Source organism: Hippoglossus stenolepis, chromosome 3 (genome assembly GCF_022539355.2).
Source record: "Hippoglossus stenolepis isolate QCI-W04-F060 chromosome 3, HSTE1.2, whole genome shotgun sequence".
NCBI lineage: Eukaryota > Metazoa > Chordata > Actinopteri > Pleuronectiformes > Pleuronectidae > Hippoglossus > Hippoglossus stenolepis.
Window position 1 is genome coordinate 15359527 of NC_061485.1, and position 20317 is coordinate 15379843.

The 20317-nt window shown below is 41.0% G+C and overlaps 2 protein-coding genes across 8 annotated transcripts in view; both read left to right on the plus strand.

Annotated features, from left to right (window-relative positions):
• The first annotated feature begins 398 nt into the window (after nucleotides 1–398).
• LOC118104464 (G-protein coupled receptor 61) lies at nucleotides 399–7018 on the plus strand. 2 transcript variants are annotated; one of them, XM_035151356.2, is made up of 2 exons: nucleotides 399–592; nucleotides 2345–7018. In XM_035151356.2, exon 2 carries the CDS (start codon nucleotides 2561–2563, stop codon nucleotides 3962–3964), a length of 1404 nt encoding a protein of 467 aa, XP_035007247.1. In that variant the 5' UTR covers nucleotides 399–592; nucleotides 2345–2560; the 3' UTR covers nucleotides 3965–7018. The 2 variants fall into 2 exon arrangements, with proteins under 2 accessions (XP_035007247.1, XP_035007248.1); XM_035151357.2 differs by having other exon boundaries at nucleotides 399–536.
• Nucleotides 7019–8074: 1056 nt separating this feature from the next.
• Nucleotides 8075–20317, plus strand: part of LOC118104462 (AMP deaminase 2) — a 31289-nt gene continuing 19046 nt past the window's right edge. The window contains exons 1-2 of one of the 6 annotated variants that reach the window (XM_035151350.2): nucleotides 8075–8177; nucleotides 8533–8585. In XM_035151350.2, coding sequence (XP_035007241.1) covers nucleotides 8576–8585 — 10 coding nt within the window. In that variant the 5' untranslated portion in view covers nucleotides 8075–8177; nucleotides 8533–8575. Of the gene's footprint in view, nucleotides 8178–8532; nucleotides 8586–9969; nucleotides 10174–11227; nucleotides 12102–19544; nucleotides 20093–20317 lie in introns of those variants that run through there. The other 5 variants (XM_035151352.2, XM_035151348.2, XM_035151347.2 and 2 more) reach the window with 5 other exon arrangements.

Below are 20317 nucleotides of genomic sequence, written 5' to 3' on the forward strand. Positions count from 1 at the left end.
TTCAGCTACTTGTTAACACACTGCTACAAAATACTTAACACGTAGGCTAACAAGTAGCTTAATTTTTACTGTTTGGGGGGGGAAGTAATCATGTTGGAATAATGCTCAAACACTGCCGGGGCATTCTTCCTTTTCTTTCTGATTCTGCAGACAGTGTGTGAATGCAGCATCACTCAGCCTCACATGCAATAACGCTCAGCTGTTTGAGCTGAGTATATACATATGTAAGCCATATATATATTTCCATGCTAATAACCATATTTTCCTCATAAATGTCCTTATTTCTTAAGGAGTAATAATAATAATACACTCTGGACACTAGGACCCTGTAGAGGCAGCAGCTCCAGGACCTTATTTCTCACTGCCTCCTGCTCCATCTCTGCAGTCACTGTGTGTGAGTGGAGGGGGGGGGGATGAGGCAGAGAGTGAGCTGGTGTCTCAGCTTTGCAAACATTTACATCAGCATCGCTTCAGATGCATCCTTGCCCGTCACAGCTGTAGCCATCCAGGGAGGAGGATGCACAAGGCAGATGAAGGTACGAGAAGGGAAACGAGCTCTTGCAGTGGCGAGCACCTCAGCAGCATTCACAAGGTAGAGTGATTGATGTCCACTGTGTGCCTCAGCAGTGGGAGCTGAAGCAGGTTTTCATCCTCAGAGACCAAAGCTGCAGACAGCTGTATCAGGAAATACTCTGATCCAGGAACATAACGCTATCTTGCCTTCTTCTCTCTCTCTCTCTCTCTCCGTCTCTTCCTCTCTCTCTCCCTCTCTGTTTCTTACCATCACGCCACCTGATTCTCACCACATTTTCCTACTCGTTCTCATCCTCCTCTTCTTCTTATCTGCTGTGCATATTCTGTTGAGCGCAAGCAATAGATCAAATCTGTAATGTGATGTATAAAACGTGGGCCTTGATTTATAGAGTGGGTGTAAATGCATTAATGATTAATATATAAAAATGAGTAGGCGGTAAGACATGACTAAACCAGACAGGAGGGTTGAAGTGAATTGGTAGTACCCCTATGTGTGATTTAGAGACACTGCTCACTGAGGGCAACCATTCACAGGTGATGAGGGAGGTTAGAGCTCAGGTTTTAGCCTGATTCGTGCCATTATCACTGTAGACAGAACAACCTGGGCTTTGGTTACATCTGTGGCAGCAAGAACTCATTGCAGCAGGCAAATGGTTTTTTTTCTTGATCTGACATATATACAGCAGCAGCCACCCGTGTCTGTTTGTTGCCTGTTATAGCTATAGGCACAGTTAATATGCAGCCAGCCTCTGTAACCCTTGAATACCCTCAGCTTTTCCAGCTGAAACACTAAATCCACTCATCCTGCGTGGTCAGGACTTCCTCAGTGGTAGTGGCAGACATCATGTTGCGTTTCATGTACAAAAACCTCCACATTGGATTTGGACATATACATATATGGGGTACATGCTTATGAGGGCCTCCCTGCATTTGACGACTGTTTATTTTTTTCGGAGTAGTAGCCATCCACTGTCTTAGATTAGACCCTCGGTGTGTACGTATTTCTATATGAGTCCACGCAGCTGGTGAGGATGTGATGGAAAAGGTCTGTTATGATTGTTTTTGGGGGGATTAGCTTGGATCCGTGCATTGACAGGATGTGTGCCTGGGAAGACCAGACTGGATGCAATATAAAAACAATATAAAAAACACCATATTTGCATCTTTTAAGAGGACGAGTTGATTGTCAATATGCATTTTGAACGTGATGACTGCAGATATGTGAACCATGATATGTTCAAGTGGCTCAACTTGCATGATGATTTATGATTGTTCAACTCCTGCAGTTCTGTCAGCATATTACTAAATAGGTTGAAAAATGTGTAATGAATTGAGTTGATTGATTTGAGTGCTGGTATTGGATTATTATTATTATTAGCTAGATTGCCTGAACAGAGATCATAGAAGTTGAGGGGGATTTTATAAAACTTCATTAGCATGAGCAACCTGATTGGTTGGATTAGTTCATATGACCCAGAAGTGCCAATAAGAGGATGCCTATGACATGAATACAAAAGAGAAAACCCACTTCAAAGCCACTGCATCTGTGAATGCCACCACCAGCCAGGATTGTCTAACTGTGCAATATTATCATGTGCAATGTTACTATGTGCAATATAACTGTATATAACTAACCTAGTGTTTTAATTTTAGATTTTTGTATGTATATAGACTGTAATGTCTCTACTTGTCTGTATCTTACTATCTTTTCCACTGGGACACTGTGCATTGACAATAAAGGCATTGGAATGAATACAAAGGTTAATATACACTCACCGTTTATTTTCCCATGTTTCTCTCCTGTTTTCAGGTTGGCTTGAAACCGATCGCAGACATGAAGATTTTTATAAAAGGACATGAATCATAAACTCTAAACCTCCAGACAATCACAGCATCTTACTGCGGAAGACCAGGCAGCTTTTGACCTCGTTTTCAAGCCGCTGCTTTCTGGCCGTACTTCCTGGCTTTGAAGGATGGGTGATGGGCCTGTGACTGATCCTGCCCGCCCGCCTTGTCCCACCTTTCAATGGAGCCGATGTGGAACTCCTCCCACTCGCCTCCACAGCTCGTGTCCAACATGTCTGCCTCGTCTTTGCCCGAGGGCTGGGCTCTGTCCCAGTCGCTAGCCCTGCTGGCCATGCTGCTCATGGATCTGCTGGCGGTGGTGGGTAACGCGGCCGTCATGTTGGTCATTGCCAAGGCGCCACAGCTCCACAAGTTTGCCTTTGTCTTCCACCTGTGCGTGGTGGACCTGCTGGCAGCCCTGGTGCTGATGCCCCTTGGCATGCTTTCCAGCCGGGCGTTCTTCGGGGAGGCCCTGTGCAGGAGCTACCTCTTTCTCAGTGTGTGCCTGGTCAGCGCTGCCATCCTCTCCATCTCCGTCATCAACGTGGAGCGTTATTATTACATCATGCACCCCATGCGATATGAAGTAAAGATGACTGTTGGCCTGGTAGCGTCAGTGCTGGTGGGGATATGGGTCAAAGCCCTGGCCATGTCTGCTCTGCCGCTGCTTGCCTGGTTCTTGCAAGGTGGAAGAACGCCGCTTCTGGAGAGTAGTGGGGTTGGAGGAGGAGGAAGTGGGGCAGTCCCATCTCCCCCTGCTCAGGGTCACAGGCGCTGCTCGCTGCACTGGACGGGGGGAGGGTCAAACCGCTTGGCCTTTATGGTCCTCTTCACTCTGGTGTATTTCCTGTGTCCACTTCTGGTCATTCTTGTGGTGTACTGCAATGTCTTTAAAGTGGCTCGGGTAGCTGCCATGCATCACGGGCCTCTGCCAACCTGGATGGACACTCCTCGTCGCCAGCGGTCAGAGTCACTCAGCAGCCGTTCCACTATGGTTACCAGCTCTGGGACAGGGACGGGGACAGACAGAGCGACTCCACATCGCCCCTTTGGGGGAGGAAAGGCTGCAGCTGTGTTAGCGGCAGTCGGTGGGCAATTCCTCTGTTGCTGGCTGCCCTACTTTACTTTCCACCTGTATTCAGCACTGGCTGCCAGCCCGCCAGCTGCACTGGCCTCTCTGGAGGAAGTGGTCACCTGGATCGGCTACTTCTGCTTCACCTCCAATCCCTTCTTCTACGGCTGTCTCAACAGACAGATCCGGGAGGAGCTGGGCAAACATCTTCCCTGCCTGTTCCGTCGAGCAGGGGTCGAGGTCGAGGACAGACTGCCCAGCCGCGAAGGATCCATCGAGGAGAATTTCCTCCAGTTTCTTCAGGGCACCGGCTGCAACTTGGACCCTCAAAACTCTCACAGCACCTCCAGCCCAAAGGGGGAGGCCTGCTGCCCTGTGACCCCGTCCCAACCACCTGAGCCAGCACAGCCCATACCCATTGATTTCCGTATCCCTGGACAAATTGCAGAGGAGACTTCAGAGTTTATTGAGAATGAACAGGGGAAAAACAACCATATATATACAGAAAACTAAGTTATTAATGTCTTTATTTCCTAAAATTAAGTATCATTTTGGTCATTCAGATGTAAAGTGTTTCAGGAAAACATGCCTTTTCTATTTCTACTGAAAGCTGTCCAGCAGGTCGCTCAGTGAAATGACTTTAAATTGTATCTTTGAATCGTTGCACTCTTCCTCATCAGATTTCATCTAGTCACTGTGATACAGTCAAATGCATTTGTTTAAAATTTATTTCTGCCTGTTGCTCGTGACCAGGGAAATAGATAAAAAAAAAAACACAACTGCATTTTGGCCTACCACACAACCGCTCAGCTCTGTACAGTAAATGACTCAGTGAATTAACACTGATGTAACTTCTTAAAATTAAAAATAACATATTACAGCAACTAGTACTTGTACTAAACGTTTTAAGAATATCTCTTTTGATCTTGAATGAATCAGCACTGGCTGAAATACACTGGTGATGTTCTGCTATAGGACGATTTGCCTGAACACACCAACATGTTCATAACCGTTGATTCAATCATTTTGAGACTGTGGCAATTTGAATATTTTTAGAAAGAGTTTTGTAAATTACTGCAAGAAAAATAACATCAGAGAGGACAACAAGAAAATACAAAATAATTATGACTTGAGTATTTGGGTGTATCCATTGGAGGAGAATGAGAATAATTTTTGATTGGTCGATCGGCATTCATCAGTGATAACGCCACTCTAACCCTTAAGCCAATCTGATCACATTAGATTAGGAGGCAAACATATTGTGACCTAACTCTCATGGAATCACGAAAAGTTGTTTACAGACAAACTTCACAATTTTGTTCTCCTTTTCTTTTGGTGATTGTCCAATCATTCTTCTTTGATTTCCTACAAAACCAGATCTGCTGTGACTCGGTTTAGGATGTAGGTTTAATCTCTTACGGGTCACCCAGCTTTCTGCCATGTGATGTATTAACAAGTATATTTGGATACAGACCTTAATAACCAGTATTCTATCGATGCACTGCATTGCATTCAAAAATGATCCTAATTCTTGCATTTTGTTAAATGTACCTAACTGTATGTTATGTTTAGTAAAACTGTATAAGTTTGGGCTGTGTGTTGCAATTGGACACACCCATTTTCCTTTTTTTTATTATTATTAGTGAGTGTAAGTATTTGTCATTAGTTTCATCTCAAGGAGGCTGATGTATTTTGACACGTATGCAGTAACTGCCTTCTTTGTGTGTTTTTCAGCTGTGGAAAGTTTTTATCCAGGAAGGAGAATACATGATTTTTTGACTACCCTGCTCATCCGGGGTTTTACAGTACCTCAGATGCAGGAAAAATTAATCAACAGCCCATGCGCAGTTCCATGTCAGGTGTGACTCCTGCACACTATTCTAATGTTGTAAGGAGACTAAGGCCCTGTCCACACTAATGAGTATATTTGAAAAATGTATTTTTGATCTCTTGTTCCACACACAAATGGTGTTTAAAGTCGCAAAAACTTTTTAGAAACACCTTCCAAACTCTGGGATGACATCACAGCTTACGCATGTCCACTGTTGTTTAGTGTTATGAACAAGTGCCAACAGCAATGGCGAATATAGAATATAACAGTGACCGTCCACTTTTAGAACAGCCCTGCTTTCCTGAAGTAATTCATTTTCTTCATTGACGTTTCAGAAAATCCTTCTAAAAATAGTTTTAAGCCTGGAACCAGACCAACCAGCTACAAATTGAATCCTGACCATACAACATTTGATTCGGAGCAAAAGAAATATTGGAAAATAGAAAAAGGCAAAGGGACAAGACTGTGTACATAATATTTTTAAATTGAAGGAACCTACACATCCCATAAACCATTGCAAACGACCCCTTTCCAATGACTTCCAGCATGCTTCTTCTTGAATTTAAACTTTAAGTAGTAATTTCCACTCAAGTGGGCTCTTACCCTCATCTCCAAAAAAAAAGAAAACACAGCATGTTAGAAAGAGAAATCATGGTTGCTCTGTGGTAAACGCAATGTAACACTGACCCATCCGATCCAAGCCAACGTGATTTTCATGGTTTACAAGTTCTATGCAGCAAGCTCCACTAATCAAAGCCTTTGCTATTACACTTGAGGATGGTGGGTAGTTTAGTATTTCTCCTTGACATTGCGCTTAAAACATGTTTTTCCTAAAACGCAGTTGATATCATACAGACTTGTCTACAGGAGCATATAACATTGTTTCACGGTCTCGTAGCTTGCGGTAAATCTACCTTGAAGGATGGTTAAAATATTATGGCTGATAACAAAATCTCTCTGAAGAACATGAATGGTATTTTTACTTCTGGAACCAGGCTGGTGTGCTTTACATACTGGTTGACAGGAGCAAAGCTCACTGACCATGTTCACAATGTTCTTCTCTGGTCTTTGACGGATCGTTGATGTAGACTTTATCGACACCTGCTGGCCCGACATGCTTGTTTAAGCTTTTGTTGTCATTTTTGTGTTCTCATCTGGACGGAAATATTTTATAAAAAGAAAGTTTGTGGTGACAGATATTTTTTTTAAACGGAGGGGAAAATATCCGTTCAAAAAAACCTCCACAGTAGTGTAGACAAGGCCTAAAGACGACGTGGTTGCTTGTTGAGCTTTTATTAGAAATGAAGGTTCAGATTTTGCTATGTTTTTTAGCTTGAGTTTGATGATGAGAGGAATTTGTATTTTATAGCAAATAGTTAGGGATTCAGATGATAAACTGTATGTGGAGATGTATGACTGAAACAACAGATCCTTTATTAATATGGACACAGGGTTATTAAGACTTTTTTTTTGAGTGGCAAAGCCAAAACCGAATCAAAAGCTTGCTGAGCTCGATCTCTTCTTTTCATCACTTCTAAATATCCCAAACTGTGAATGACTTTGAATGTTTGTGTTACGATTTCATTGTTTGTTTTTTTTTCAAAATGCTGTGATTGAAATAAAAGAACAACTTCCATTGTACTGCAATGAAATGAATGTGTGTAGAAAAAAACAACATGGCTAAAACATGAGTGAGAGATGCAGATGTAATAAAGACTTTCTATGTTTGTAAAACATTTTCGATGCACTCTCATAATTCTATAGCTAGATAGATAGATAGATAGAGAGAGAGAGAGAGAGAGAGAGAGAGAGAGAGAGAGAGGCCTCACACCTCACGATGGACCTTAGTCAAGCCGCCCCCAGCTTTGTCAGGCTCTGCCATCCCCATGGCAATTATTACCTAGTGACATTTCTCAGAGCGGTGGTGGGCGGTGGGAGGAGCTTGCTCTATTCGGAATCCAACAAGACACCCTTGTGTGTGAATTCTTAAAATATATTTTCTCAACTAAACCAGAGCTGACACTTGTTTTTGTTATTTTATCACAGATTGAACGGAAATAATCCTTCACTTTCTGTTGGTTAGAATGACCTTTTGTTATTTCCACATAATCTCAGAATGCTTAGATTGATGCAGACTTTACATTATCTCCTTATTATTATCCAAAATTGAATGTACGTTGTAAAATGTTTATATACGTACATCTTGTTTTTCTTGCATTTAAATTTCAATACCCTTTTTTTTTCAAAGTTAACAGCAAATCCTGAATTAACCTGTCTGATAACCAGTGTGGACCAATAGCTTTTGACGAACTGGTACGTGTCATGTGTCAAGATAAAAACTAACGGCCACTAGAAGATATTTTCCTACAAAGGATGATGTTAAATGTAGGACGTGGCTTGTTAAAGGATTTTAAGGGGCCTATAATAAGATACAGGACAGGTACAGTTTGACTGTCAGTGTCGGTAAAGAGTCTCAAGAGTAAACCAGGATAAACAAGTGAGACATGAGCATTTAGCTGGAAGGAAAATTATAAATCACCACCTTGGGTTGACATGTGGTGTTAATATGGCTTATTTGTGGCCCAGATCCGGCAAAAAGGAGAACTTCAATTCCCCACAATAAGCATGTTGGGATATAAAGGGGACCGATATCTTTGGACCTTTACTGTCACTTATATATAAAACTATTAAACTACAGTTGTTGGAGACTGTGACTTTATCAAACTTCACTGAACTTTGTCTCACACTCTCTCTCTCTCTCTCTCTCTCTTTCTGTGTGTGTGTGTGTGTGTGTTCACCTCTGGACACAGCAGGCGGCGCCTCTCAGAGTTTTGTGAAAAAACTGAATTTACGTCAAAACAAAATTCAAACAAAAACCTCCGCAGCTGAGCAAAGGTGAAAACGACGCTTTGTTAGCTCAGGCTAACTTTTACTAATGTTAATTAGTTAGTACGTCGAGTTGACCGTTATTATAACGGACTAATCAAGTGACTTATTGTTTCTCTATCACATGTTTAACGAACGCTAGTGAACAGCTAACTATCTAACTAACTAGTCGGTGTAACGTAAGCTCAGGAGAAGCTTGTGCTAACTTTAGCTATGTGAAAATAAACAATAGCGGCTTGTGTCGAACTTCCCAGAAACAATAAGGAAACTGTCCAGGAGGAAGCTCCGTGTTTCAGCTGGTTAGCTTAGTAGCTAACTGACTAACACACACTCACAGTCCAGTGTTGTCACTGTGTGTTTTCAGGCAGACATCTCCTGTGGGCTCCTGCTTCGAGCTGCTCCTCAACATGTCCCGTGGTGAGTGAACCAGCGGTGACACGGTGCTAACATCTGTCAACCATCATACAACACAAACACTGAGTCAGTGTCACAAAACAACAACACAAACACTGAGTCAGTGTCACAAAACAACAACACAACCTCAGTCTGAGTCACAGCAGGACTAAGTGAGGCAGCCACACAGGGTCAAATGTTGTGTTTCTTCATCATCACATAGATAGATAGATAGATAGATAGATAGATAGATAGAGGATAGATAGATGGATAGGTAGATAGATAGATAGATGGATGGATAGAGGATGGATAGATAGGTAGATAGGTAGATAGATGGATGGATGGATGGATGGATGGATAGGTAGGTAGGTAGGTAGATAGATGGATGATAGATGGATGATGGATGGATGGATAGGTAGGTAGGTAGGTAGATGGATGGATGGATGGATAGATAGATAGATAGATAGATAGATAGATAGATAGATAGCAGGATAGATGGATAGGTAGATAGATAGATAGATATAAGGATACATGGATAGATGGATAGATAGATACTTTATTGATCCTGAGTTTCACACAAAACAGTCAAGCACAAGAGCATAAGAATAACAAATGGGTCAAGAATAAGTTCACTGCAGTGAAATGACAGAGACAAATCATTTCAAAAAATAGATTAAAAAGAAAAAAAAGTAAAGACAGTGCATTTAGCCTAATGCGTAAGGTGTAGCCTACCTTTACATCTTGTAAACTAAAGTTTAGAGACAACCGTTTAATGTGAAGCTATAAACACCCACATTTTTTAACTATCACCATTTTAAGTTACTTTAGTTTCCCCCCAGAGACAATAACAGGCCGAGGGCTGGAAAGGCAGAAAATGACAAAGACTGGATAAACAGGAAAACATTTGACTTATCTGAAGTAGATCGATTATGTCTGATACCTCCTCACTGCCTACACAATGTATAAGCTTTATATTGATGAATATGGGACTTTTGTTTTTGCTGCTATAATAATGTATATTGTTTTATTTTGGTGCCCTAACTTTATTATCATTATTATGTTTATACATTTTCAGTGTTAAAGTAGCACAATGCCACCATGCACAGGTCACAGGTTTTTGTTGGAAACCTTCCTGTTTAGAAACAGCTGAGTGCAGGATTTCATCAGAAATCCCCTTCGTCCATTAGTGTTTGGCGATTAGCAGAGGCAGTGCTAATAAATGCAATTACTTTTTTTTTTGCAATATGCTGCAGTGATACTTATTAATTCTTCTGCATAGGCTTGGTAAAAACAACATCTGAATGCAAGTTGTGCACAGTTTAATCTAATTAGGGAAAAATATACTTTGTTCTGTTGGGTTTAATGCAGTTTTATCCCATATGCATAACCTATGAGATGGCTTTAGATGGAAAGAAAGAATGAGCAATTTGTTTTGGTCGCTGCAAACAAATAACTGAATTCCTTAACTTTCCAAGGAATGAAAAAAAGAACAAGCAGCTGGTGATATGCACAGTGGTCTCATTTTTAGCTAACGGGTGTGCTGACAGAGAGCTTAAGCAGCAGAGGCAAAAACCATAACTATCAGGGAGAAATAATCACCTCCTGTTTCTGGGTAAGGTTTCTCGTTTTATCAGAATGAAAGGAAATATCTATGGGGTAATGATGTTTTTCTTTTAGACTAAAGTTAGCCTCCGTTGTTAGCATTTTCTGCTGTTACTGCACCAGATGGCGAGAGTCAACTTCCTCAAAAGGCAGGTCAGATTTCAGAAGAAGCTGGAGACACGCAGGAACTAGACTTTTTCAAAGTTGGCAAAGAAAGATTTGGACTTCATACACTTTTTTCTGTTGCCAACAAGATTTTATCTCTTTGCAAGATGCAGATCTTTTCTTGTAAAGAATAACTATAGTTATTTGATTGTTGTGTTTCTCAGATTGATCATAGGAAAGTTCTACATATCAACTGTGTCTAAACATCTAAATCTGATTTGTTACTTCCATGATGTCCTAGTTGTTTTGTCAGAGGATGATTGCTGAAAAAATGGATGAATAGTTTGACATTTTTTAGTGCTGAGGAGATGTAGATGATGATGTAACAGAAATCTGGTTCTCAGAGGAGACCATATTTTTTTCTACCACTAGATGGGGGTCTTTACACGTGTTTATGCCTCTTGCATTGACTTCTCTGTGTAGTAATGGAATCCAAATGGTACAGAACTCACTTTTTAGATATTCACCAGTCTGTCTTCCCATTTAAGTAATTAACAGTTAATGCAATACAGTTTTAAAATATAGATTCATAAACAACATTTTATTTAATGTATGCCCAGGAAATCTAATGAAAAAATGTTTTATTTTGAAAAGTCAAATTAGTGCTTATAAGAACACAGACAAGAAAATGTATGATGGTAGTTTTGAATTGTATCAATATGGTTGTGACAAACAGCCACTTTAACTCAGGAATTCAGGACATGTTCAAAGAGTTTGAAAGTTTAATTTTACAATTGTGTTTAATATGAGTTTGTTTAATATGAAGTGTCAGTGGCACAAAATGAAGAAGTGTCAGGGAAAACAAATATCCGCTTTTTGTTTTCTGCTAACTTTTGGAAGTGTGTGTGGTTTCTGTACTTGTATATGTTAGTGTGTATTAACAATTATAAATGTTCCTTCACTACAGGAACTACATGAAAGAGAGTTGTGAGCGTACTGTACTTGTCAGGGGTTGCTCCTCGCTGGGCATTGGTTGTCACTATTTATAATACTTTATGTCAGGCGGGTCTATCCTGTGTGTGTTTAGGCTCACTCTGTCTACCCTCAGAATTTTCCAGCACAGAACATTGGGAGTTCACCTGTCAGCTTACACACTAATCTGGTTTCTCTGCTTATCCACACCGACCATTGCTTATTCTTTGCCTTTTTTTCGTCACTTGTCATCTGGATCCACTGTGTTTGTTCTTCTTCGGCTGAATACACAATCTCAGGATCTGATTGCTATTTTTAGATGAGTGGAAAAAACTTTTGTCCTTCGCTCACCTTGGCACTCAGCTGGCGGGGTGTAGTCAGTGTTCAGGCTCGCTTGCTGTCATGCTAGTTACACACTTTGATCTGCGATGCCCTCCTCTGTGGCTGTTTTTCACTGCATTGGCTACACGAGGCTTGTGCCCCGGTTGCTAGGGCAACCAAGGAGGATGGCCCTCAGCAGGGGCTGGGGAAGCCTTAGGCTGCCTCTCAGCACGTCACTGTGCAGCACGCCTGCTGATCTGCTGTTGGCTGGGAGGAGGAGCCAGTTCTGCAGTAGAGCGTCTTCCGGCCCAGTATGGGTCCTGCCTCCCCTCTGCCCCACCATGAGACAGAGCTCCAGCGTTAGAGCTCCTCCCTCCCTCTGCTGGCCACTGCGCCGCTCTGACTCTTACTGCTCCAGTGATAGCAAGTGCACAACTGGCAAGATGTCATCCTCTTCCTCCAACTCCAATGGACAAGGGAAGCCTAAACCTAAATCCCCGTTTCGCAAAAGGGGGAGTCTGCAGAGCACCACCATTCCTGGTGAGTGGGTGTGAGTGGATCCCTGGGGATAATGCTTGTTACATGAATTTAGGTTCAGAAAATTACACAGATGCTTTTGTTGTGATATTTAAGAATTGATGCTGCTCCACAATGAGCAATAACACAGAGAACTGAGTTTACAGATGTTGCTACAACTTTAGTTTGTGTATGTTTTTTGATTTTATTTATTTAGCATTCAGCGTGAATGCTAAAAGTATAATTGTAATGCATATATCGCTTTAGGAATATTTTTTCAAATAATACTCATGAAACTGTGCTAATCTATTCATAATTACTAATATTATTATCTTTTTGATTAACCAGTTCATTGTTGAGTGTATGAAATGTCAACATGGACTAGAGCCCTTTCTCAGAGCCTATCTAATAGTCTAATCTAATAATTTTTTATAGAAAAAATGTAATGATTTGTAATATAAAACAAATATCCTAATCAGTTGCTACCCATGTTACTGGTGAGGTATGACTTAAAAATATTTAGCATTTTAATTTGATAAATTACTTAAAACGATCAGTCCTCTCTAAAAGAGACGTGAGATGCTCACCCCTTAATTTGGCCCCTCTGCCCTCCTGTTTATCAGGGATCTACTGGTGATGGACTCTCCTTTTCTTATCAGCTTGGTTCAGACAGAACAGTGCGGTCGTTTTATCTTCATTCAAGTCATCATGACGAAAATGTCCTCGTAGTTTTTGTTCAGGAGAATTTGCAGTGACATTGAAGAAAATATTATGATGTCAGTGGTGGATCATGGTGGATCTGAGTCTTGATGTTTGCTACTAGCAAAGGTTTTATTGCATTTTATCAACCCTATAATTTTCAATCAACATCCCATATATGACAACGATTACAAATTTGTCTTAAATTAAGACAATTTGCAACAAAGTGTGTGCCACAAAATTTAAAAATAGTTTCCAGATGGCAATTTGATTATTTGGATTTAGCAACTTTTATTTACTTACATATATAATTATGGTTATTAGTTACAGGATTAATATGACTTATTAAGTTTTGTGTGCTGATGACATTGATAGAACATGCCTTCATCTCTCTGGGATCTGGTGGAGTATTGCAATTAATGTTACACTAGTGTCAGTTGACAGGGTGTTTGATGGACTTTTCAGCGTGATAGGAGTCGGGCCAAATAATGCTAGCTCTGTGATCACCTTTTGAAGTTCTTACTAACAGGTCTCTGTGGACAGAAACTACAAAGCTGGACCAGCGATTTATCTGCGCAGTAATTAAATGTTAATATTGATTTAATTTGAAGCTGCAGCCACAGCGTGGCACAAACGTCGAGGGTTTGGAGCGATGCAGCCGCAGATCTCCAGCAGTAACTTGCGTCGACACACAGTATATTGTATTTGCTGAGAAAGCCTGTCTTTGCTGCAGTCATAAATAACTTAGAGGTCTCTCCATCCATGCAGTCATTTAAGTCCTCTCAATTAGTCGCTTGGCTGAGCCCTCTGCACTCCCAGTCCATCATAAGAGCCACATGTAGGCTTCCCATTATAGTTCCACCATCTGACCACACCGGTCTATTAGCATTCTTGATGCCAAATTGCCGCAGTAGAAAAATCCACTGTGGATGCAACTCGAGCTGTCTGTGTTTGAACCAATGAACTGGAGGCTTCAACATTTCCTCTGTTCCTTCCTGCAGCATCACCAGAAATAGCTCAGCGCCGTGGCATCTGTCTTTTCAAGATCCTCAGAAGTAAAATTTTTGTCCAAATATATTCTTATTTATTTGTGACAGATCTCTTTTTTTAAGTGTTGGTGTGGATTTACTGGTGGAAACATTGATTGAAACTCAGTCAGTTTTCTCCTCTGCAGGAATCTGTCTCTGCCTGCAGGCTGCTCTCCCCCCACTGGACCCTCATGGCATCACATGAAGCAGAATATATAATTCCCTCGCTGTGCATCCGAAAGTATATGACGTGATATATAGAAGCTATTAAAGTATCTTCCAGAGAGGTGAAAGGGAGGTCCTTTCTCCAACGTAAATCAATGCTTCGCTTTCCTTTGGGATCTGATCAGATACAGAGGCTCTTACCTTCATCACTAACTTGGTCTCTGATTTCACACTGCACCGTGTGCAGTGTGCACATTTATCTAAGCCTGATAGTCAAGCTTGTCAGATGTTTTGCTGGAACATATTTTTGTTCATTTTGAGTTGGCTTGTCAACTCAGTAACGTGCACAGACCTGGTATCCTGCCTCATTACATGGATGAGCCACTGTGGATTAGTAATAATAATGTATAGAGAGTATGAAGGCTCTCTGACATGTGCAATTTGTGAACAATCACAATTTGCCACTGACTTGGGCATTCAGTATTTGAGAGATGTACAATTCAATCCAAAACTTTGTACAAAACACCAGACCAGGACCAATATGGAGGCTGATGCTGATTTTACAATGTAACCATGAACTTGATAACAAAATACAAATAACTATAAATAAAAATAAATCATAAATATAGACTTTGAATTAAGAAAATAAACCTTTTTACATAAAATGTAAACATAAATGTTTATCTTTTCTCCTTTGTTTACTCTGTAAAATAAAAGTTTTCATATCAGCGCATATTGGCATATATAAATGCAGATACCAATATGTCAATAATAATCAATAATGATAAGGCTTGTATCAGTCGATTTTGTCAGCTTACCAATATATCAGTCGGGCTCTACAATACACAGTATGTGTGACAATACATCATCCCAGCATAAAGATTCATACAAATACAATCAACATAACACAAATCTACACTATACAACCTATCAAATCAGTGTTTTGTGTTTTAAGTGTTATTCTAAATCAATGTATAATTTTGTCTGTGCTATAAGGTTTGTGTTACATGAGGGATGCTGTCTGAATCATGAACCATATCACCCCACAGTCAGGTGACCCAGGCACAGATCAGTGGGGGCGGTCCTGAAACTGCCAGCTCTGCAGTGGACTGACTCGCTCCAATACCTGAGCCCCATCTTGTTCTGGTTCATTATTAACCAGATATACTGTCTCCTGTCGTTGCATGTCTCTGTCATGGCTTCCTTTCTTGGACTTTAAGTGTCTGTTCTATCTCGTGATTTGCATCATTACATCGTATGTACATCACACACACACACACACACACACACACACACACACACACACACACACACACACACACACACACACACACACACACACACACACACACACTAGAGTGTAGACACACAAAACAACATGTGAAAAGGTAGCAGTCCCTGCCCTGGGCCCCATAACCTCACAGCTGTGGTTGTAGGTGTTATATCACATTGAAGATATTACTGCTGAAAGGCTACAACTGTGGAATTTTTTGACTTCACCATTGAGAGTCCAAGCAGAGCGTCGGTGCTTGTGCAGTTGAACCATATTATTAATATCGAGTCACTAATGACTTTTGTAAAATGAAGATGTCAATAAACTTTATGTGAAACCGGTTACACCAGTGTATCTATGGGGAATTTTTTTTTTTTATTATATCTTAAATTGTTAGTGGATATATATTATTTAATTGTCTAATGTGCTTTTCTACAGTACATTTCAATAGTAGCACTTTTCCGTCTTACCACTAGAGGGAGTATGTGGCACAAAGATGCTGTGTAAGGCCGGACCATCAGTCTTAAACAAGTTGCTAGTTGTCAGTGTCTCAGCTCCTCGGCTGTTCTGCAGTCAGACATGACTGAGGATTTGTTTTCTTTGTGTTTGAGTGGAAAATTCCACAGCTCTTCTCCAGCTAAGTATAGCTTAGCTGCTTCCCATATAGCAGAGCTAGTGTGTCAGCTCTGGAAAAGGGATTTTGGAGCACCAGGAACTAAGGCCTTGAAATCTATCTCACCAACAGCTGGGTCTGTTGTTCCTTGATGGGACCAGATAGTTAGCAAGGCCACTGTGTCTGTCCTTTAATCGTCACCACAAACACACACACAGGGCAGCTATAGATTCGACATTAGACAGTTGGACACACCATCTCTCACAGGGGTGATTTGCAGGCTGGCAGACTGGACTCATACACATGGTTATCATGGATTGTATTTCATTGCTGGGATACAGTTAAGCTGCTTTGCCCCCGTCTCCACTCTGATGATCACATGTAATGTAGATCCATCCTCACATAATCCACTTCATTTGATGACAGGTGAACCAGCCTCAGCTGATGTTTGCTCCCAGACTGGTTTTGTATTTTGCTTTCACCTCATTGACTCAGTGAATCACTCTTCCACCGGCCCTCTGTTCATTTAATTACATCCCAGTTCATATTTTCCCCTTTCAGGAATGACATGCATTGCACATACATGCTTTCCACAGACTTGATGCACACGCACACTCAGAGGAGGGAGGTGGGTGAGGTGAACTGTGGGTCAATCCAGACAGTCACGTTTGACTTTGCATAGATAAAACAATCAATGAATTGAAACTCAATTCATTCCATTCAAAAAGCATTATTTGTTCCCGGAGGGCAATTCTAAATGTACTGTAATGACACATTAGCTGCATAGTTGCGTCAGAGTGTGTTAAAAGTATCCAAGGTTGAATTGAACCTTTTATTGCGTTCCTCCACTGCAATTATAGCAAGCAAACAAGGCACTAAATCAAAGCTTGAAGACCAGAGTATCACTAAGTAAAGACGGTTGTGCTTAGGTGTGTTTGCATATACATGTGAGTCTGTATCAAAGTTCATAGTAACATGTGTTATCAGAGGCCTCCCCATGTCTCCATGAAGCAACGCTCTTTTTATTACCTCTAGTTTTGGTTCCTGACACACCTTTAGGGCAAGGATCTAGACATTAACACCTCGATGAACAAGCAAGCATGCTTAGCAACATGTTGACAGTGTCAAGTGACACACTTCTCCTCTTTGCTATATTCAGATATGATGAGAGCTGCACTGACAGTGGTGTGTGACTGGCCCCCCACTGATTGGAGTGTGGAGTGTGCATATGTGTGTGTGTCTGTATTTGTTTATTTTGAGGTGTGTGACTTTCAGTGTGTGTACACGCTGGCTGCGTGTGTCTGTTGATGTGTTTATATGAGGCCTTCAGTGTGTTTTTGTGTGTGATGCACGACAGGGAGGATTTGCTGTTTTGAGAACATTCCTGGTGGCAGTTTGGAGGAGAGATACACAGAGTTGATCTGAATGCTGAGAAGCCCTGAGCCTCATGTTTAAACATTTGTCCTGGTTTATTCACATGGGAGTTTTCATGCAGGGTTACAGATTAGATGTGATGGACGTGGCCTTAACAATAATACCAGCTCTTGGGTTTTTCTCGGAGAAAGGGAGTGAAAAATTGTGCAAAGCTACTTCACTGTGCTTTTGATTAGTCTCTTGGTAAAGAAATGTGTTGATTACAATTCAAGCAGACCACACCTCAGAGTGCTTTTGAGAAATTTTAAGAAATTTAGTACATACAAACATACATGGAATGCTATTTCAGTCCTTAAGTTCAGAACAGAAAGTCAAGGAAAGACTAAGCTAAGCTTTTAATCTTCCCTAAAATGTACACCTGCACCAAAAGCTGTCATGGGATGAAAAATATTTGTTTACTTGCCTTTTCAAAGAGAAAGTCATGAACAATGTACTTCAAGGCTTTCAGAAGTTATTTTCTTATGGTTTCAGCATTTTTTGTTTTTCAAAAATGATCATTAATCAATTTTTAAAAACCATCTTGCACAAATGATCAGTATCTTTTATTTTTGATCTCTTAATATTTTTAGTGTTGGAATTTAAGTCTAATGAAAAGGTGGCGTTCATTTCCAACCACATGTATAGCTGTGTAAAACACTGAACCATTCAGTGTGTTGACTGTGTGGTAAAGACCCGTCTGTGTTCGCTGTTTTTAAGTGAAGTCTTGTGAAGTGAAAGGCTTGAAATAGATTGTTGATTTGCAGTGGTGCAGTAGACCTCAGCCGGGCAGTAAAAGTCCTTCCCACTCAGTCTGCAGCAGAAAGGATGTGGAAACAGTGATCACCACATTTTAGGCTGACCATGGTCCTGGTTGCCCTGACAGAGCAATTAGAGGTCACTTTGTTTTTCAAACTCTGTGGGCAATGGGTAGGTGTTGATTGTGGTTAGTGGAGTATCTAAGATATTCCAGGATTGGGACAGAAAGTTTCTTCTGCTCTTTAGAGTCATAAGTCTGTTTTTGATCCCAGTTGTTAAAGTATAGGGAAAAAACTACAGCGTGACACAGACCAAGAACTCAGTTCATTCCTCACATTCGGACCAGTTTCTTCAATCATGCAGTCACAGAACTGGAGAGAGGAATTTTACATTTCTCTTTGTTGCTGAGCTACGATACACAAATAGATCCTTTCCCCAGATTTAAGAAGTGAAATTTGCAAATGAATATATTTCTCTTCTTTCAAACTGGGTACAATATTGAGTTGGGGTAGAATGAATGATGAAAAGCTATTGCTTACGAATCAGACAAGTACATCATGGTGATTATAGTTTCCTCCTAATCGTGTGTACTGTAGTTTATATTGTCGGCTGGAGTCGGATGTGGAAGAGCCATTTGTCTGGGGATCTATCCGGAAGTCAGTACCCTGTGTGTGTGTCTGTGGTTTGTGTGGGCCTGTTGTGCGTATGTCTTTCATGCTGTCATTTGTGTCTCAATATTTGTTTGACCTCCATGTGGAAAATTCCTTTTGCACTTTGATGTGTCACTTTGAAATTTCACAAAGAAATTGAAATTAAATAGGGGCTGAGCTGAGTTCTCGTGCACCGTGAAATACAGCAAACAGGCCTTCCTTGTGCCACACAGCAGTCATGTGAGAGAGGAAGGAAACAGTGTCCATTGGAGTCATGTGATCAGTATAGAAAGCAACATTGCAATGTAGTTTTACCCACAATTATACTCACAGATACCTACATGTGCTTAGTTATACAGATGTTGACCTCACAGGCACAAGTGATCAGCTTTCAGACATTGATTTTAAACATCTGAAAAGTATAGAACATTTATATCTATACTTTATATCTTTTATATCTATATAATACATAATTGTTTAAATCATGAAAGAAAGAGCAGACAGAAACATGGCTCATCAACCCTAAGCAGAATAAAATAAATAACAGAAATGAGAGAGACTTGCATGTAATCGCGTTCAAATATAAATTGATATGTAAAAGCCAATTAAAACAGCCATAATTAATCTATAAGAACAAGTACACACAACAACAGTGTTATAGAGCTTATAAATCATAGGATGCAAATTCATTTATATGAATTAAATACAAGATTAGGAATGTTTGAATCTATGTGCAGATAAATATAGCTTTATTGAAAATGAAACGATTTTTTAAAACACTGATGAACTAAAAATAAAAAATATAAACATAAGACGTCAGCATAGAGGCTTGACGTTCATGTGACGTCTTCATGAACAAGAGGAGGGGGACGGAGAGGAAGTGGGAGTGGCCACAGACGCAGGGCCACCTCCATTTTATAGCACAATAGAGCAATAAAGCGCTGGACTGCGGTACCGCCCCCTTCTGTTGCCACGTGGTACGTTCTAACCCAGTATTTAAACCCGGGAGCTCGGAGGCTGGGCTGCTCATGCTCCACTAACCGGTGGGATTCAGGAAGAAGCTGAGAGACAGAGAGAACCAGAGGAGAAGAGGAGAAACTGTCTGACCGGCACATAGGAGGTGGCGACAGTTACAACAAGAGGAGCAGAAGAGAAGAGAGTGAGGGGCTTGTGTGATCCTGCTGTTAAAGCTGCACGAGAGCACATCCTGTCTATTTGCGCTCTCTCTCTCTCTCTCTCTCTCTCTCTCTCTCTCTCTCTCTCTCTCTCTCTCTCTCTCTCTCTTTGCTGTCATTTTCTCCTGTGCCAGCGGGGGAGGGTGCATCGACCGTCCCAGGCCTAGTCACAAGTCCCAGCATCCCGCAAGAGCTCAGACGAGGCCACTGCGACCGAGACTGTGACAAGGCAGTGACACAGAGGTACTGTAACCTCGGCCGATCCATCACCAACACGACCGTTAGATCATGAATTGTGACTTGACCTGCGCTGCACAGCGTTGTTCTTGTGAATACTGCGTTGCTAGAAGTTTAACCAGTTCTGTGTTGGGCATGGTACTTCTCACTCCAAAAATACTGCACTAGTAAGCTCATGGTGACAGACGGGGTGCCAGTCATCCCAGTTGCTGTGTACTGTGATAAGCTGCA